Consider the following 21,253-nt stretch of genomic DNA (forward strand, 5'->3'; position numbering starts at 1 on the left):
ACTGTTTAAAAAGTACTCAACTTGCTATTTGAAGAAAAACAAGAATGTTTATGTGGGATTGATGCTTTAAAATAACTGAATTTAATTTGAAACTTCCGTTACCTGAGTGGCAGCGGCCCCACACAATATCACTATTCTCTGCCGAGGGCTACTTCTGATGAAATTATACTTGCAAAAAAAGGACCTAATTGTCAGAGATGGCTGCACAGATGATAACACCAGGCCCACCTCCCACTGTGTCATTTGCTTGATGTATTTATGTTTCAAAGGCCAAGCTCCAAAAGTTACCTTGCTGGGATACTGAAATGTAAGTGAGTCAACAGGAAGAAGCAGTGAAATGGTGCAGCTAGAGGCAGGACCACGATGACCTGGCATATCAGGTTTGTCTTTGTGGGGTCTGCCCTGGCACAGTGGGATTTGGTCCCAGTGGAGGGGGTTCCCGTCCCATTGAGTAAGGAGGTGAGGTTAGGATATACTTTTTTTTTTTTTTAAATAACTTTATTAGACATGGGATTAGCCTATAAAGCTACTTCCTTATTCCATATTCTATACTTGTATATGTCACGGAGAAGGATGTTCCTGTTCCATATGTTGACTAACCATCCTTCACCTTTAGGTAGTATCAGGAGGGTATAAGAGCCAACCAATTAGGACTAGATTCAACTGGGTCAACAAACAAGAACTTTGTCCTCCTGACTAATCAGGGGAGATACGTACTTCACATGAGCACAAACTCCTCTTACAAACAGGAAAGCTTTCAACACAACGATATATATATACTAATGGTTGGCAGCAAGACTTGGCTCTGGACACAGGGAACAAGGAGGTATCTAAAAATAAGATTTAAATACAGTTTACAGTATTCTGTGATCCTTAAGAAATACCTAGCTAAACTTATACCAAATCTAAACCTGTCGTTGTGGCATGTTAGGGGCATTACCAGCCTTAAAACGCTCCTCTCTAATTTGTCCATATTGCCCTTTTCCAATTTAAGAGACCAATTCCAGATTCCTAATCAAGAGTTTTATAAGTATCTTCAGATACGGCATTGGTTAACTTCCCTGAGCAAGTGTTGTCTTGCTCTACAACACCCCCAGCTCTTTTCCTTGCCAGATTAACCTCTAGAACTAACAAGGCGGCCATCTCCTTCTGGTACTCCCATCTTACTGTTCATAGTCAACCGGTTAAGGCCTCCTCCCAACTACTTTGGAAAGAGATCTTGGCCGGGTATTTGAACCAAATCAATGGGACACTATCTACCATCATGCCCATAAGATGTCGAAATGCTTGAATCATACGGAGATGTTATACAGATTATTTCATAGACTTTATATGTCTCCGGATAAGCTCCACAGGATTTGGCCGTCCCAGTCCAGGGTTTGTGGGTGTGGAGAGATAGGCAACATTTTTCATATCTTTTGGACCTGTCCGGTGGCCCGTACCCTTTGGGCAGAGGTTTTTAATTTAATTTCTAAGGTTACCCATTCTACAATTCCTAACACTCCAGAAGTGACGCTCTTACACTTTTTCCCCTCTCATGTCCTTCTAGGTGGACGTTATGTTATTGGTCACATTTTCATAGCGACTTGCGCGGTGATTGCCCAAGAGTGGAAATCCCCCACCCTTCCACCGATAGTTAAGATAATCTCCAAGGTTCAGTTAAGTTGTGATATGGAGACTATGGGAGTGCCATACTCTTCTTCTGCTTCCTCTCCGCATATTAAAAGGTTAGCTTGGACTCAATTTGGTCTTTAAAACTCAAGCCCTCCCGCATTTAGCAAGTCCCCCTCCTTTCTCTATCTCCTCCACTGTAATTACTAAAGTGTATTGTCTCTAGTTTAGCTATAGTGATTGTAAATATTTTGAGGACGATCTTGTATATTTTCACTGCTCATTATAATGTACTGCTCTCCCTTTCTTTCCCCTCCCCTTCTTCCCTCTCCCATCCCATTTACCCCTTTACTGTATTGGTTTGTTTTGATTTTGTGTATGTTTACCCTGTAACAATAAAAAACTTTAACAAAAATTATTATTGAAAAAAAAAATGAAATGACAACACAGGTTGCTTCATGTGACAGACGTGGTTTCAATTCACAATGGACATTGCATTGATATTTCTTTTTACATATATAAGTCAAGGCTTTATCATAACTTTTGCAAAGCTTCAACGTACCTACTACATTTAAAGTGCTAGGTACAAGCATCAAAATGCCTGCCCTTATGGTAGAAATCTCCGCTCATTTTCTTGTGCAACTGGGTGGGGTGCGACAAAATATGAGCGGAGATACCTGCCATAAAATAGGCGAGATGTGTCTACGTGGACGTTCCAGAGACACTTCTCACCAAATTGAATCTCCCCCTTAGATTAATTGCTCCGGGACCTAAGTTGTAAATCACAGGGCCTGCAGGTGACTAAGTAACTAAGTACTTGGATAATGAAACGTAAAGGGACTGGGGAAGCACAGTGGTTAGGAGGCCGCTTTAAATTAAAAGGAATAGAAGTCGCACTGACGTTAAATGCTCCTGACGGACACTTCAATAGACGGACTCACTTGTGGTCAGCATCCTGAGCCAATCGGACAGCTGCAACTTCGGTATACAGATAAGTCTGCTTTTCTTGACATCGTTTTTTACAGATTCGTCTTTTAATTGGAGGAGTTCTCGGTGTCGAAATATTCCGCACCAAAAACGCGTACCCCACCCGTCCGTTCTGTTGCCTAGATCATGGACTTGAAAGAGTCATGTAATATGTTTAATGAACGTCTGCCTGGACTGATACCAGTCAGGGCCGTCTCTCCCATTGGGCACAATGGGCAGGTGCCCGGGGGCCCTGCAGCCCAGGGAGCCCGTCGGAGGCAGCGCAAAAAAAAAAAATCCTGCAAAAAAAAAAAGAAGAAAATACTTACCTTGCGGTCAGCTGGCGATCCGGCTCACTCCCTGGTCTACTCCTCAGTGCGGAGCTCGCAGTGCATGTCGGGCATGACGTCATCATGCCAGCCCGACATCCATTGCGGAGCACAGCACGGAGGAGGAGACCAGGGAGGGAGCCGGATCACCAGCTGACCGCAAGGTAAGTATTTTCTTCTTTTTTTTTTTTTTGCAGCGCGAAAACCATTTAAATCAGCAGGCAGCAGTAGTGACTTGGAAGAAAAGTGAAGAGGATCGCATCTGAGATTAAGGTAAGTTGAGGCTTTTTTTTTAATTATTTCAAGGGACGCTGACGGCTGACCAGTGCATAAAAAAAGTGATTTTATATATATATATATATATATATATATATATATATATATATAATGGGCCCCGGTGCACTGCTTTGCCCGGGGGCTCATAATGTTGTTAAGTGGGCCCTGATACCAGTGACTTTTATTTCCCTGAATAGGGATTGGTGTTCCATACCAGTCAGTGGGGAGTAATATGGCTGCTCATATTCAGAGTCTTCCTGTGTCTGAGGAGAAATGCCTCTGCCTAATCAGCTTTCGTAAGACTCTGGGATGGGTCCACTCCTGTGTTTGTTTAACACAGGAACGTGTGACATTTTCCGGACAGGTTGACAATAGGACATTGTTTAATTATTGCAGCAGTGTGCTAGCAAGTACAGTAGGAAATTGGATCTGTTCTACTTTCATTTAACATTGTTAATGGATCCTGACTCCAAGGATGGAAGAGCTATAAAAGCTATTAGTGGGCTCTCGTTGAGTATAAGCCCTGTAGGTTTAAGTTACCGGTTGCACAAGCTGCTTATGCTATTTGCTTCTGGTTCAGGGAGTGTGAACACCTGTATTGTCAAGGCTAAATGTGGTAGCCTCTGGGGAGAAGAAAGTCTATAAATGTCTCAGTCCACCTCAGTGGCTGAATCTCACCACTCACCAGTGCTTCCTGGGCGCTTATTGGCCTTCCCCACTTGCCAGAGATACAGCTGTAAGAGGTAGTCTTCTCCGCAGGCGGGGGTATTTGGAGCTCCACTTGGTGTTTACATGACACTCGCAGTGTAGGAGTGGCAGGCTAGGTCTGTTATAGCCTCGATGGAGGATCCAGAGCCAGAAACATAGGCCAGGGCATCTAAGACCTAGCGAGGCGATGTAGGCAGATGACTGGAGACGGTCTCTCTAACCCTTTCTTGCCGATGTGCAGATATTTATCTCCTCCTTAGTGTTTTAGGGACACAGGCACTTATGGAGTGGCTGAGGATGAGGAATCCTCAATTTGAGAGGGGATAAATATTGTCCTGCACTGAACAAAGAGAAAATATGTCTGCTTTCTATGGCAGCTTAAACTGCCCCCCTTCCCCCAACCTTCCCTGCCGGCCCACATTATTCACAAAACATTTAATTGATTAGTAGTTACATCAGTACTCAGCAGTTTTAATGTCGGGCAGCACGGTGGCTCAGTGGTTAGCACTTCTCCCTTACAGCACTGGGGTCCTGAGTTCGATTGCTGACCATTGCCTTACCTGTGTGGAGTTTCTATGTTCTCCCCGTGTTTGCGTGGGTTTCCTTTGGGTGCTCCGGTTTTCTCCTGCACTCCAAAAACATACTATTAGGGTAGTTGGCTGTTATCAAATGGACCCCTGTCTGTCTCTCTTCGGGGCACATTTATCAATATTAACATTAAGTGAAAAATTGTTTTCAATCCTTATCGCAATGATAAGGATTGAGCTATTTCTCACATTTATGTACAACCCAGCACAGAAACAGCAGTTCCGAAAAACTGCTGTTTCTGTGATAAAAAAAATCATACTTACCCGCCTCTTCAGAACGCAATGTCCCTGGATCACCTTCTCGTCCTCTTCACTCTTCTTCTTTCAGCAATTGCGCATGTGCAGTTTGAAGAAATGCACATGCGCACAAACATCTCGCTTGATCTCTGCAACTATAGTTGCAGAGAGCGAGCAGTGATTGACAGGGAGGGATTACATGATCCCTCCACACATGCGCTGTCCAGCTCTGCTCTTCGGAGCAGAGCTGACAGCACTGAGATTTCTCATTTATGATAATGTATGCCAGCTTCAGCTGGCGTACATTATCAAGACAAGTTCCCGAAAAAAAATATTTTTCGGAACTTGTTCGATTGCAAGAGGGAGCAGTCACCATACTATTGAATGGTGACTGCTCCCCAAAACGAAGCAGAATGCAGAGCAGCAGATATCCATGATATCTGCTGTGATGCACCTTTAATAAATATGCGGGGGACACATCGGGGCATGGATTGTACGTTAAGTGCACGATAGTGCACCATCACAATTTGTTAAATATGCCCCTTTGTCTGTGTGTGTGTATGTTATGAAATTTAGATTGTAAGCTCTAACGGTGCAGGGACTGATGTGAGTGAGTTCTCTGTACAGCGCTGCGGAATTAGTGACGCTATATAATAGCTGATGATGATAATCCAAGATTGTAGCAAAGCTAACATTATTTATGCATTCAATTTTTGCAGAGGTCCCCTCACAATTACTCTTTTCCAACAGAACCAGACCCTATTCTTAGAATCTTCATGATGGACAAGGACAGGAGTCACATGACTGAGAGGATACTAAATCTCACTCAGGGGATCATCTATTTGCTGACTGGAGAGGTGAGGGATTCTGGGAATGTTGCAGTGATCTTGCTCTTATTGCTTTTAATAAAACAGTGACTGGATTGGTGAAAATTTTAGCATTAGTGAGGAAGATGTGAATACAAGACAATTTTATATTTTTCTTTATCATTTATCATTGTCTTGATACACAGGATTATATAGTAGTTAAGAAGACATTTGGTGAATGTGGGTCACCCAACAGACATCCTCGTTTCTCAGGAGGATTGAGCAGCATCCCGAGCTCCATCACGGAGCCTCCACCTCACTCACTGATATATGAGAGAAACAATGACCAGAGGATTCTAGAACTCGCCAACAAGATCATTCAGCTGCTGACTGGAGAGGTGACTGCTGGGAATGGGACATTATACAGTAACACCAGGGGATGTGTCTGGGTGATGACTGTATCATTGTGTGTGTCAGGTTCCTATAAGGTGTGAGGATGTCACTGTCTATTTCTCCATGGAGGAGTGGGAGTATTTAGAAGGACACAAGGGTCTGTACAAGGATGTGATGATTGAGAATTTCCAGCCCCTCACATCACTGGGTAAGAGAGGACTTTAATTATTTGTAAAGATGAGAGTAGTTTTGAGAGTCCATCTAGATCCACATCCTCTGATAAACACATACAAAATGTATTCAGCCACTGTGTTTCTTACAGATGGATCCAGTTACAAAAATACCCCAGAGAAATGTTCCAATCCTCTTTATTTACAGGACTGTGGAGAGGAAAATCACAAGATCCCACAGGATTGTCAGGTAGATGGATTTGAAGTTGTTACTCTTATAACCTCATATTCATCTATTCTTTAAATCAAACATTATTAAATGAATTAAGTTTGTTATTTTGTGGATTATTTAGGGTAGAGACCTGATTAATATAAAGGTAGAAGAAGAGACGTATGTGAGGGGTGATCAGTGTAAGGAGGAGGAAATCCCTACAGATATCAGCACAGGTGAGTAATAAGCACTAAATACAGAAGAGTCACACAATCTCCTTGTTCAGTCACTACAACAATGTCTTATTCTACCCCCTCCTCTGTCAGTACAAACTAATGAGGAAAATGCATCTGCCCAGTGGGGGAGTAAGGCTCAATCAGCCCCCATGTGACTCCCGCTCTCCTCATGTCATGTCATGGTGAGCTACCAGCCAAGAGATCTGATCAGTCTATTCCCACACACTTTCTGGTGTTTCACATACATGGGGACTTCAGTCTGAGCTTTATTCACAGACTCCCAAAACTTTATTGGGATTTATTTACTGAATAGTAGGGAAAGACCTTGTGTGACATGATCCATGATCTTCCCTGTGCACTAATGATAATATTACCTGTAATCGTCCCTCTTGCACTAATCGTTAAAAAACCTGTGTATGTGACCCTTTTTGCATTAATATTTGCATTAATATTTCCCATGAACACTGCATCTGTCTAAATTACATTTAATAATTAGTTTAGTGGACTCCAAAGTTTTTCAGTTCAAGGCACCCTTAGGGTCTCCAAATTTTTTTCAAGGCACCCCTAAGCCAAAATAATTACCAAGTAGTCCCCCGCCTTGCTTACCACTGGCGCTGGCCGAGGTACCCCTGTGAGATTTCCAAGGCACTCCAGGGAGCCTAGGCGCACAGTTTGGGAACCACTGAATTAGCTATTATTAATATGTGACATTGAAGATCATATCTGTACATTTATAATTGTAATAAAAGCGATTAAAATTTGTAATGTGAAGTTATATGGCGCATGGAAATTTTTAGCATTTCTTCCTAATTCACATTCATATTTTTAGATTTTTTATTTTTTTATTTTCAGCGGATGGACAGAAAAGTAGGAACTCCTCAGTGAGACATCTCCTTTTACCTCCAGATTGTGAAATATATAGCGACATCACACAGGTTTCTACAGCAGAAACGCCCGTTATCTCAAATCTACATCCAGTACTTCACATTGCAGATATATTGTCTAATCATGAGGGATGTTCTGATAAATCAGATATTGTTACACAAACTACAGCTCATAGAGGTGATAAAATGTTTCCCTGTCCTGAATGTGGTAAATGTTTTATTTATAATTCATATCTTATTAGGCATCAGAGAACTCACACAATTAAGAAGTCATATCCATGCTGTCAGTGTGATAAATATTTTTCACAGATATCCGCTCTTGTTAAACATCAAGTAATTCACACAGTCAAGAAGCTGTTTCCATGTTCTGAGTGTGGAAAAAGTTTTTCACATAAATCAATGCTTGTTAGACATCAGAGAATTCACAGAAATGAAAAACCATTTTCATGTTCTGAATGTGGGAAACAGTTTACAGAGAAGTCAAACCTTCTTAAGCATCAGAGAATTCACACTAATGAGAAGCCATTTACATGCTCTGAATGTGACAAACAGTTTTCATGTAAATCAAAACTTATTCGACATCAAAGAGTTCACACTGGTGAGAAGCCGTTTCCTTGTTCTGAATGTGGGAAGTGTTTTACAGATACATCAGATCTTGGTAAACATCAGAGAATTCACACAGGAGAGAAGCCGTTTCCTTGTTGTAATTGTGGGAAAAGGTTTACACAGAAAATAAGCCTTATTAACCATCAGAGAATTCACACAAGTGAAAAACCATTTTTATGTTCTGACTGTGGGAAATGTTTTACACAGAAAATAAGTCTGATTACCCATCAGAGAATTCACACAGGTGAGAAGCCATTTTTATGTTCTGATTGTGGGAAATGTTTTACCCAAAAAATAAGTCTTGTTAATCATCAGCGAATTCACAGAGGTGAGAAACCGTTTTCTTGCTCTGAGTGTGGGAAATGTTTTACACAGAGAGCACATCTTAGTATACACCAAAAAATTCACACAGTAGAAAAACAAATTCAATAAAAAGGATTAAACAGGACTGCAGCAGCACTTTATTTGAAAAGTAATTTTACTGATACAAAATATACTAATAAGCATAGCTAAGGACTCTGGACAATCTGTCATTTTAATTAATATGTTTACCTCTATATGGGCATGATTTTGTTTATATGAAGTAGTGATTATCTTTGGAGAAAATTTTACTATCATAACAAAAATAAATTGCCAGAAACTGGTGGATGTAAATAGTGTTGTACCTTCTATAAGCTGCTATTCAGATGGTTATAGAATATACAGACGTCCATTTGTCTGCTTAAGGCATAATAGCAGCATAATTTTTTGATTTTTGAAGCTGAAAATATGTTCCATAGAGTTTCCTGTGCATGCTATGAACCAATCATAATTTGTTTCTTAACAGAAAGGTAGAGAAGTAGGGAGACTTTTCTACACCCGGCTGTTACTTCCATAATTCTGTGGTATAAATCCAAATCAAGATTATCTAGGATTCATTCTGAAGACTGACTGGTTATTTAACAACCACTGATTTCACATTTGTAAAAAAGGGAACAATTTGATAACGCATATCATGTAATACAAAAGAAGCTATTTACTGTATACAAAGTCCATATAATAATAATAATAATAATAAATACTTTGGAAAAACAAAATGTAAACCGTGTTTCTGAGCATTTTTGTAACATACTAAGTGGTAACATACATCACCAGATATCAAAACATTTTAATGGTTATCATCAATGCAACCTAGGGGCTAGATTTACTAAACTTCGGGTTTAAAAAAGTGGAGATGTTGCCTATAGCAACCAATCAGATTCTAGCTTTCATTTTGTAGAATGCACTAAATAAATGACAGCTAGAATCTGATTGGTTGCTGTAGGCAACATCTCCACTTTTTCAAACCCGCGGTTTAGTAAATATACCCCTAGGTGTTTTTGTGGTGGGGCGGTTGTCAGACATGATTGGCGCAGAGGCAGCTTTATAGAACTAACGTCTTAGTCTGAAACTAAGTGGATTTTCCCAATGAACAGTAAAAATGGAAGCAAAGAGGCGACCGGATAAAGGGAACAGCTGCTCATTTCTTTTCATAAATTAATCTTTATTGATGCCAAGTAACAAAGGAGACAGACATCAGACAAAAAGACCAAATATCCTGTATTTTGCTGCTTTACATGGCATTTTGGTATTCACCTAATCTACTAAAGGCAAATTGCACTGTAAATCACTAAAAAATAGGATATTTGGTCAAATTGAACTTTTTTAAGTTAAAACATTATTGTGGGATTTGACTGTTCGACAATCCGGGTACATATGGAAAAGCAAGTTTGTTTTTGTGGCACCTTAGATAGTGATCGGAAACACTGGGCCTCAAATTCCCTTTTTAAACTTCTCTGGTGCTCTAAAATCCTTACATGGAGTTTCCAAATGATGTAGCCCATATACTGTTTTCCACAGGGGCACTCTTATAGGTAAATTTCCCCCGTGGCATCGCAAGTAATTTTGCTCTTAGTCATATTCTTTTCAGGTGTTACCTGAATTTTTTAATGGACTTTGTTTTGAACAGTGACTTTTACACACCTGACACCTGTTGCAATAATAAAAGCCATTACTATTGTCGTTATGCCAGGTTCCCAGTTTTGCTTAGTTTTCTAGGGGTATAAAATTTTTTGACAAGTTTTGTTCTTAGATTGTCTGCCCCCTTATAAACGATTATTTGTTTTTCAGGTAGAATCCCTTTCAGTTTCTCGTCTTTTAGATGGACCTTCCAATGAGTTTTTATTATGGTTTCAAGCGATTTAAAATCTTGACTATATTCCATGATGAATGAAGTGTTCACTGTTGTTCATTATTTTTAAGTTTTTCTTTAGTTTTAATTAGCCAACCTTTTTGGAAATTCCCAACCCCCCCCCCCCCCCCCCCTCCTCCATGTCATTGCTATCATTACCATCTTGCCCAAAGTTTAACCCTAGTTCCCTTATTTGAATTTTTTGTATGTGTTCCAAAAGACAATATGTACACCGCTGCAAGTTACTAGGGTATCATTATCATCATTTATTTATATAGCGCCACAATTTTATTAACTCACAAATTAAAATACTGATCAATTAATTATACTGGTCCACAGAGGCGAAATATTTAAAATCAAAATAAGTGAAAAGTAAAAAGAAGTGAAAAATAAGTTTAAATACCATTGACCCACTTTGGGAGCTGATAATTTGTGTATATTTTTTCACCCACAAAATCCGTACTTTATACCAAATTGCACAACTGTCAATATTGAGCATATAATTTGTGCAGAACTACATTAATTTGTATCTAATCTCTGCAACTGTGTGTTTAAAGTATGTTATAGGAAATTGTTATCAGTTCTAACTTCGGTCGGCCAGAGTATTATTGATGCCTAATTTATGATAGGTATCTGGCCTCCTCTAGCCTATTCAACAAATGTTTTCCTTTACTTTGACTAGCTGACCAATTAGCACAGCTGTAGTGTTTTCCTAAATTAGCCTGACTACATCTTAGCTTCAGTCTACGGGGTGACGTGTGTGGGGTGAGACGTATGTGTTTTCTACACTAAGTGGGTTTTCTCACAAAGTGTAAGAAAATGCACAGTTAGACAACACAGCTGGACAAACTTTTTGCTTTTACTCCTTCTATCACAATGTTTAACAAATTGCTTTTCTTGGTCTCTTCTCATGGCATTATCTTTAGGACTGTATAATTTTTCACCCCTCATACCAACATAAACATTTGTCCACATTGCACCTGCATTACTCCACTCACCTCTAGTTAACACCCATGAACTGTTGTCCTATTTATTATCTCCAACAAGTACAGCCTCCACCTGTCGCCAGAAAATAAAAAGTCTCACATTTTACAATCCCCTTGCCTATCTCTCTGCTTCTATTAGCCGGTTATATCTCACCTAATCCAGGTCCCCCACACTCCTCACACACACATACATCAGAGCACTACCATTCCATAGCAAACCTCAAACACATCACCTGTCTCCCCTCTCTTCCAAAGTCCTTTAAATGTGCCCTTTGGAATGCACGCTCTGTTTGTAACAAACTAACCTCTCAAAAAAACCTCAACCTTCTGGCAATAACAGAAACATGGCTCATGCAATCAGACACTGCCTCACCTACAGCACTTTCACATGGTGGCCTCCATCTCACCCACACCTCCAGACCTGAAGGCAGACAAGTTGGTGGGGTTGGACTACTTCTCTTCCCACTGTGCACATTCACAGTTCTACCAAATGTCCCATCACTTACATTCACATATTTTGAAGTACATGCTATTCACATTTTTAATCCATTCTCTCTAGGTGTTGCGGTGATCTATCGTCCCCCTGGAGCACACCAACAATTTATTGAAGATTTCTCTGCATAGCTCCCTCACTTCTTATATTTAGACATCCCCACCATCATCCTGGGTGATTTTAACATTCTCATTGATAACCCACCTTCCAAAGCTGCTTCCAAACTACTCTCTCTAACCTCCTCACTTGACCTCTCCCAGTGGATTGAATCATTTACTCATCAGGATGGCCACTGCCTTGATCTTGTTTTCTAGACTATGCTTAACACACCCTTCCCTCTCTTGGATCATCACCTTATCAGCTACACAATCACCCCCACTGCTCTAACCTCTCTACTGTCTAACTCTACCTGCAGAAATCTTAATTCTATTAATCTTCAACAATTTTTCACCATTCACTTAGCAGCTGGGAATGATTTCTCTTTAAAATGAAATAAAGTACATAAGCTCACATGGATAGGAACAATGGGTACAGACAAGTAGAATAATGAATGATTGGATGCAATTAACAGAACAAACCCCATGGCATACAAAAACTTCAGTGTAAGACAAAACAGGAACATCAAGGACGGCGGAGAGTGGGCAGACCTGAGACATAGGGTAAAGAACCCTGCTTATGAGGGGTGAGCACATGGGACAATAGGCATAGTGGAGTTCACTATTGTGCAGAGGTCTGCAAGATGTTGAGGATATAATGTAGAGAGGCCTAGATGGGTCATGATGGTACAGGGGCCTAAGTGGCACAGAGTTCTCTAGAGTCCAGATGCTGCAGAGGCCTATTTGGGCAATGCCCAGGAAGGGGCAGAGGCTACGATGTTGTCTGGGCCTAGGTAGTGTAGAAGCATGGATAGTGGCAAGTGAGGTATGAAAGTGTCAATGTAATCAAAGTGGTAAAACAATGGCAAGGCAATACTATGGCAAAGCAGTATTTTGGCACAGCAATATTATGATAGAGCATTACAATGATAGTAGAATTCGGAGCAGTATCAGAAGTAGCAAGTGATAGGATAAGGGTCAGGCCACAGGGGAAGCTAGTTACTGGCTGGTAGTAATGTAACAGTAATAATACCAACAAGAGTCATCACACCCATACTTTGTTGTGACTTTTATAAAAGCATTGCACACCAATGAGATGTTACCATCCACATTATAGATAATAATAGAGGGTAGTAAATCAACCAAAATCCGTAACAGTATGGCTCTGTGGGCTATCTGGAGTGGAGAGAAGCTGTTTGAGAACTTTGAGAAGAAAATGGTATGATCACATCCCGATACTGGGGCACCTACAGGCTTATTTGCCCACACCAACTGAGAGTGGACCCAGAGTTGACCCCTCGACTCAGCTGGAATACAGCAGTTACCCGGCTTCCTTTCAGTACATTACCTACCCCAACACCGTGGATGTGTTAAAGTATCTCAATAAAGAATACTTCAGTTTAACTCAAAATGCGCTAACAGCACTATAGCACTTTTAATGAACAGTTTAAGCGGTGGAGGTCATTTTGGGGTCTCTGATGGTCCTGTATGCCTGACAGGGCTGTGTCCAAAAAGCCACCTCTGAGCTACATCACAAATTCTCTTCCAGCTGGACAGTAACAAGGGATCCTGAAAGTCCCATAAATTCCTTTGCCCTTTCCTATCCTGTCTACTATAGAGACTCAAATTCCCTCCCACACACTCACACCTGTTGTATGCCAGGTGGCAGGATATCATCGTAACTTCTGGGAGTCTGGTGAGACTGAGATGGTTTTGTAGGGCTCCATCTTACAGTATAAATGCAGCTCGGGGCCTCTCTTACATACTCCCTTTGTTGAGCAGCTGACAGGGAACTAAGTACTTACAGACATCCTCCTTTCTCTGGCCATGCATTCCAGGCAATGAACACAAAGGCTCTGCTCTCCCCCCCAAATAAGCATCTTATGGCAGAAATGTGTGAAAGTTGCTGGGAGTCCTGCAGGACTTTCAGGAACCCATCTGAAGCCATCTCCAGATTGCAGGTCGTCAGCCCATTCCTGAAAGAAACCTTTGGCTACCAAGTGAAAGCAAAATGTTGGATCTTTTGGGAGTCTTTAGGACCTGCCAGGAATCCTTCAGCAACGTCTCTTTGCTGACTTCCCGATGTGACTCAATGTAGTTTAAATCCGCACCAGTCCTAAACACGATAATGCCCTTCTAACATAATTCATAGTGTCACATTATATACCTCTTTAATGAGATTTCATTGTAGCTTTCCTTTGACTTGATACAAGAAATAAGATCAAAATTCTGCAATACATACATGTAATGGATTACAGATAAAAGAGGAGTATATGATCCTCATAAAGCTAATCAATTGACCTTGACAAACTAATATAAAGAAGAGCGCTGGTAGTATATATGTAATGTATTTAATATTTATAAAATATATATTATATATACAATCTCATACATGATCCGCATGGTAGATATAACAGTAATGAGTTTCCAAAATATATAATCTATTTGTTATGTCCAACAATTGACCATTAATTGGTATTTGCTAGATTAAAATAATATTCTAACTCCATGATTACATAAAACTACCTGATTGCATATTTTTACACAAAAGAAAAACCTTTCATTTAAAGGTAAATTATTGTGACCTCAGCAATTAATCCAGATAATAAATTATTCTCTCCAATACTATTGTTGCTAATACAAAAAAGACTTCCATTAATTGTAATGTATATAGTACTTATTTTCTAATCTAAAGAAAAGGAAATGGATAACATTGAAAGGTAATTATAATAAAAGAAGAAATATAAAAGTCTTCACAAATTGTTAAAAATTATAAAATGAGACCGATTTTTTATTTCATTTGGTTTAAATAGTTAACAAATTGCCATTTGTCACAATTCTGATTTTATATTTTACCTTTAATAAAAAGTGGATGATTGCTTTTAATGCATACCAATCAACTTATATTTTACTATTACTTTTTTATGGCCCCCAAGGTGCCCTTTACTGGAATAACTTTTTCACTTTATGTTTTGACTTGTAGTGCAGTGAGACTGCCTGGTACTTATCTGCTACTGCCTCTGGTAGGTTGCTACTCGCGCTGGCCACTGGTCAAGCTGGCTGGTCCATCAGTTGGGCAGGTGCAGACTGGGCAGGGTGCCGGCTTCTACTCACACTGACAGAATCCTGTTTGAATGAGGCCCTCAACAGCTGACATTCGTCTAATTATCTTGTTTTCTCCTAATGCCTAATACGGAAAACTAGGTTTGCCCTGGGGCATGCCATTAGTGTCTCCACTTCCGTGGTCATCGGAGAGGAGGTGCGATGGCCCATCAGAGGTCTATTGCTCCATTTCATAGCCATGAAGCAGGTTCCCTCTAGAGACTTGGCAATACCCTTGGCTTGCTCTCTGCTGCCTTCCCTCTGTAAATGGTAGTGTTGAGAGGGTGGTCGGTCTCCAAAAAAATTCTGCTGGGGTTCTGGCTCTAACTGGATAAACATGTTAATCCCTTGATTATCTGGGGATGATAACTTCGGATTTCACTGGGCATGTTCCATGTCAATATCAGGGCACTGACAAATAAATGTTCATCTGCACTGATCAATGGCTTTAATAGCCTCTTTGTATTAAGCCAGCTCTTTGCGGGTGACAAAGTCAGGGTACAGTACCCACCTGAGACCTGGATAATTTCTTCTCTGGTAAACAATGGGTACAGGTCCATCCACTGGTCTGTTAAGTAAGTCTAGTTGCTATTCAATAACGATTGTCCACTTCCAGTGATGTGGTTCTAAAGCACAATGTGATTTAATAGCCAAAAGTAGCAGAGTAACAAGTCAGAATAAAATAAGTAGAGCCGTTACTTTTAGCAGGCGCTCTGGATCCAGTGTACAGTCATTCAGGTCTGAAGGCTGTGGTCAAGTATACTGAACACTGGTCCCAGAGCCCCCACTTATATACAGTCAGTGATACAGTAAATACAATACAGATGACTTGGCTTGTTCCATAGGTCCAGGCTTCAGGAGGGTCCAGTGTAATGCAGGTCATTGGCCAGTTCAAACAATGCCATCCAGGGGTGGGGTCAGATCTCCAGGAGATGCATATTTAATCTTCCCACCAAGAACTGGTTTAAAATGGTCTATTAGCATTACACAGACAATACCATTCCAATCATTTATACCCTATCATCTATAACTAGCATACGCAATGTGCGATTGTTTCAGCTAATGAACCGGACGACTGCGGATAAATAGGGGATTAGAATGATACCAGACAGGATATGTTTCCTGTGACAGAATGATACCAGACATGATATGTTTCCTGTGACCTGAACCTTAGACCTTTACCCTAAGCCTATTGTTGGGGACACTCCTTATTTTCTTCCAGATTTCAGCCAAGTCTCTCTCGCAGACATAGAAAGAGGGTAATGTGCCAATGTGTTCAGGTTGTTGCTGTGTGGTGTCTTGGCTATCAGTAGGGTTGAACGTGGTTGGATCACTGCAGTTCAGGCCAGCAGAAACTGTAATCCCCAACCAGCCCTTGCTGCAAAAACTGCTAACCAAACTATAAATAAGTACTCCTTTGCTTTATCAGCTGGGACTTCTGTACGCTGCCATTTTCCTGCACTTTGCCCCTCCCCCAGCTGGGAGAGGGTGAAAGGATTCCCTGGATATCAATCCTTTTGAAAGGTGTTATGCATATGGGACTGGTCCTGGGAATGGGTACTGCTTGTCTTCCTCTCAGCCCCTACTGGGATCAGCTCCTGCAGGTCTGGTAGTGAGGACTCTAAGCCAATGAGGAGTACACACAGTAAATAGTACCTTACCAACCTCATTAGCTGGGGAGGAATGAGTTACCTTTAACCCATCAGTTTAACACTTTAGGTAAAGTTCACCCGAAACCCATGGAAAACTTATACAGGGACTGTACATACAAATGATCAGGGTGACCGCATGACATTAACAATCATGTTATTAACCACTCTTTCTGGGACAGGGAACACAGTCATATATTTAAAAAACTTTTAATTCACATCGTACCTTCAAATTAACACCGCAGAGATCGCATACGAAAGGATACCTAATAACCTTTATTGAAAGTGCCTGGTATCCTTTTCTGATCGAACATGGGTGCATCTGAAGAACTTTGGGCTACAAATAGCAAGGTGTCTGGTGATCAGGAAAGTCTAGTTTATTCACAGTGATGAGTAGTATCCCTCGCATCACTGGGCAGAAGAAGACATTCATTTATTGTAAAAAAGAGAGAAGTTTTGAGGGCCATTTAGATAAACACATAAACAATATATTCAGTCACTTTGTTTTTCTAATTGGCAGGGGTCAGTCAGTCTGGTCACTGGGATGCACTTTATGTAATCAGTGGATGATCTACACAGCTTCATGAATGGGTTTTTGGTGCTTGTGACTTGGACTACATATGTTCTATTGTAAAGGTGAACCAGTGACGCTTAGTACAATAAAGGCTGTGATGCCCACTCTATTAGACGTAGTGCAGTGTGTAACATGTTCTTGCTCCGATTCTCCTTAAACACATCACCAAGAACCCCCCACCACATTTAGTGTCTACTACTCTTTTATTTGGCCACTATATACATTAATTTCACAGTTGTCTGCAACATTGTTGTAAGGTGGTGGGGTGGAATTAGAACCTGGATGTATGCAAATATGTAACCTGCTAGAGGTAATCCCAGATTGATGTAAACTTCTAAATTCTGCACATAATATTTGAATTCTAATTTAGTTCTTAGAAAATAAATATTAGTCTGCCCTTTAGGTTCCAATAAGTAGCCTAATAAACAGCTTATAGCAAAACTATATTGTCAGCAAAGCACTGGTATAAAGCGGAAAAAGGATAACTATGCTGCAGCATTTTCATGGTAATTATATTTGTATTGTGTTACAAATCATTTTATCATGCATAGATCACTCATTGCATTGTAAATAATTATGCTTTAATTTTATTGTGTTGCAAATTGTTTCGTTAATCAGTTCAGTCTTACATATTAAGTATAATATGAATTAACAATATAATACCTATATAGATAAGGTCATCAAAATATACAGTTCTTCTTGTTAGTTAAAACAGCAAAGGGGAAAATAGATCCATGGGATAGTGAAAATAGCATCCTTTAACAGTTATCTCCTATGGATATAATTATTCAGCGTTCCACACAACGGTCTTAAACAAACATCAGATTTTCCAGTCTTTACCAAAAGGAATCAGTGAAAACGCTGCATCTATAATGCTGTCTGTGTGTGGAAATCCATTGTATTCAAAGTATTGCAGTGAATAATGTGGTCCCTCTATTGATGGTGCCGGGTATTAGACTGAGGTTGTGAGGTCAAAACACACCAAAGTCTTCAGGAGCCCTAAGTTGTCTCAATTTAACAAGCTTCGTTAACCCCTTGTTTATTAGGAATGAATACTCGTTCTTACCCCGATAGTGTTTTTGTCATATTAAATCAGTGCAAATAAATTAATAGTTACACGTTTGCAAATACATTTCTATGGATTTTCGAAGGAAAACAAATTACTGAAGGAAAACAAATGCATTAAATGCAAATAAACTGAATTATACAATTATAATAGAAAAATATAAATGAAAAAAGGACTTCTAAAAATAACTGATTCTGTAAAACTACATTGATAATAATAGAAAAGCCACCACTTTATGTCTAGTCAATTTAGACTGATTTTGGATCACAGCCTTTCATAGTTAATTAAACATTTTTAACTTTGACGTCAGAATCCTGCTATATATAAAGCAATTTGCACCTAGTGGCTTCTGCCAAATATTGGCCATGATATAATTATCATTTATTATTAACCAAGTTAAACCAGCGATAGGTTAAGTTTCAATTGAAATTGATATGCACTAATTTCCAAAAATCATTTGAACAGATCATCACTAGTCCATATATAATATATATATATATATATATATATATATATATATATATATAAGAAAACAGGAATACTCTGCACTCTCCAAACACATAATTAATGCTATATCCAACTTGTGTCAGGTGAGTCCCAGGTCTCCCATGGCTGCTAGTGCTAGGGAAAGACTTGCCTTTAAAAGCTGTGTGCAGGTAAGCCTTAAGCCCAGATAAAATAGCATAGCATTTGATCATGTTAGGACTGACCAGATTGGGAAGACTTTGGTGTGAGTTGGTCAGCTTAACATATATTGCAATATGTGGAACTAACATTCCCTGTTTTTAATATAGAACAGTACTTGATATAGCATTAATTATGTGTTTGGAGAGTGCAGAGTATTCCTGTTTTCTTGTCTATACAATGTGGGCAACCCCCTCTTGCACCCCAGTCTGTACATGGTGAGTGCAGAGGACCTATGTCTGTTTTTGTTTATATATATATATATATATATATACAGTCTATGTTTCACTACAGACCAGATATGTGTACAGCTCTCAATTAAGCCATACGGTAATGGCATTGCATAAATAGGGTTTAATAAACATTCTACTGGCAGATCATATATTTTTAAATTTTTCATTAATAACTTAATGTTTTAAGTACTTCAAACAACCTGCTGCAATATTGTTTTATATCTGTTAAATCACTGAAAATTCTCTTCTGTTATATGGACTTTTTTATGTACAACAAGACTTGATTTTTGTGTAAAACATTTCCCACACACAGAGCAAGAAAATGGTTTGTCACCTCTATGAATTCTCTGATGGTTAATGAGACTTTTTTTCTGTGTAAAACACTTCCCACAATCAGAACATGAAAAGGGCTTCTTACCTGTGTGTGTTCTCTGATGTGTGACAAGCATCGCATTATTAATGAAACATTTCCCACATTCAGAGCATTGGAAAGGCTTATCACCTGTATGAATTTTCTGATGTTTCACAAGACCTGATGTATCTGTAAAGCATTTTCCACATTCACAACATGAAAATGGCTTCTCACTTTTGTGAATTCTCTTATGTTTAATAAGACTTATTTTCTGAGTAAAGCATTTCCCACAATCAAAACAAGGAAATGGCTTCTCTCCTGTGTGAATTCTCTGGTGTGTGACAAGCATAGATTTATGTCCAAAACATTTACCACATTCAGAACAAAAAAATGGCTTCTCACCCGTATGAATTCTCTGATGTTTAACTAGATCTGATGGATCCATAAAGCATTTTCCACATTCGGAACATGGAAATGGCTTCTCACCTGTGTGAATTCTTTGATGTCGAATAAGTCTTGATTTGCTTAAAAACGGTTTGTCACATTCACAACATATAAATGACTTCTCATCAGTGTGAATTATTTGGTGAGTAACAAGATTTGATTTCTCTGAAAAACGTTTCCCACATTTAGGACATGGAAATGGCTTTTCATCTGTGTGAATTCTCTGATGCCTAATGAGCATTGGCTTATCTACAAAATATTTTCCACATTCAGAACATGGAAACAGTTTCTCCCCTGTGTGAATTCTGTGATGTTTCACAAGGACTGATTTATCTGAAAAACATTTTTGACATTCAGAGCATTGAAATGGCTTCTCGCCTGTGTGAAATCTTTGATGTCGAATCAGTTTTGATTTACGTGAAAAACATTTGTCACATTCAGAACACGAAAATGGCAATTCTCCTGTGTGAAGTCTATGATGTATAATAAGATCTGCCTTCTGTGCAAAACATTTCCCACACTCAGGACATGGAAATGGCTTTTCTCCTGTGTGAACAATTTGATGTTGTTTAAGTTTTGATTTACAGGTAAAGTCTTTCTCACATTCAGTACATGGAAAAGGCTTTTCACCTGCATGGATCTTCTGATGGGCAAAAAGATTTGATTTAAGTGTAAAACATCTCCCACAGTCAGAACATAAAAATGGCTTCTCACCTGTGTGAGTTCTCTGATGATTAAGTAGAGCTGATTTTTGTGTAAAACATTTCCCACAATGAGCACATGCAAATGGCTTTTCACCTGTGTGAATTCTCTGATGTCTAACAAGATCTGCATTCTGGATAAAACATTTCTCACATTCAGAGCAGGGAAATATTTTATTCCCCCTATGAGCTGTTCTATGTGTAACAATACCTGATTTATCGGGAGAACATTTCTCAAGATTAGAAGGAGCAGATGAAATATCTGGACTGTGAAATATTGGAGGTATAATTGGGGTAATAGAGATTTCTCCTGCAGAATCTCCTGTGAAGTCATTATCTTCTATTTTACAATCTGGAGATAAAATGAGATAGCCCTCCGAGGTATTCCTGCTGTTGTATCCATCTGCTAGCAACAAAATAAGTGTATGAAAATATGAATGTTTCCATTACAAAAGTTTTTCTCACAATGTGGAACAATGACATTTGCATACTATAACTTACTCTACACATTACAATTTATGGTAACTTTATTACAACTACTAATTGTGTATGTGTGTGTGTATATATATATATATATATATATATATATATATATATTATATACATACATATATACGTAAATAAGGGAACTGATAAAAACACAGC

The 21,253-nt window shown here is 39.3% G+C and overlaps 1 protein-coding gene across 1 annotated transcript in view; it reads left to right on the forward strand.

Annotated features, from left to right (window-relative positions):
- The first annotated feature begins 5,467 nt into the window (after positions 1-5,467).
- The window catches only part of LOC142159866 (uncharacterized), a 63,093-nt gene continuing 47,307 nt past the window's right edge, over positions 5,468-21,253 (forward strand). Inside the window, exons 1-5 of the mRNA XM_075214704.1 lie at positions 5,468-5,571; positions 5,727-5,918; positions 5,998-6,121; positions 6,236-6,333; positions 6,437-6,530. Coding sequence (XP_075070805.1) covers positions 5,491-5,571; positions 5,727-5,918; positions 5,998-6,121; positions 6,236-6,333; positions 6,437-6,530 — 589 coding nt within the window. The 5' untranslated portion in view covers positions 5,468-5,490. The remainder of the gene's footprint in view (positions 5,572-5,726; positions 5,919-5,997; positions 6,122-6,235; positions 6,334-6,436; positions 6,531-21,253) is intronic.

The sequence above is a fragment of the Mixophyes fleayi genome, chromosome 6 (assembly GCF_038048845.1).
Source record: "Mixophyes fleayi isolate aMixFle1 chromosome 6, aMixFle1.hap1, whole genome shotgun sequence".
Lineage (NCBI taxonomy): Eukaryota > Metazoa > Chordata > Amphibia > Anura > Limnodynastidae > Mixophyes > Mixophyes fleayi.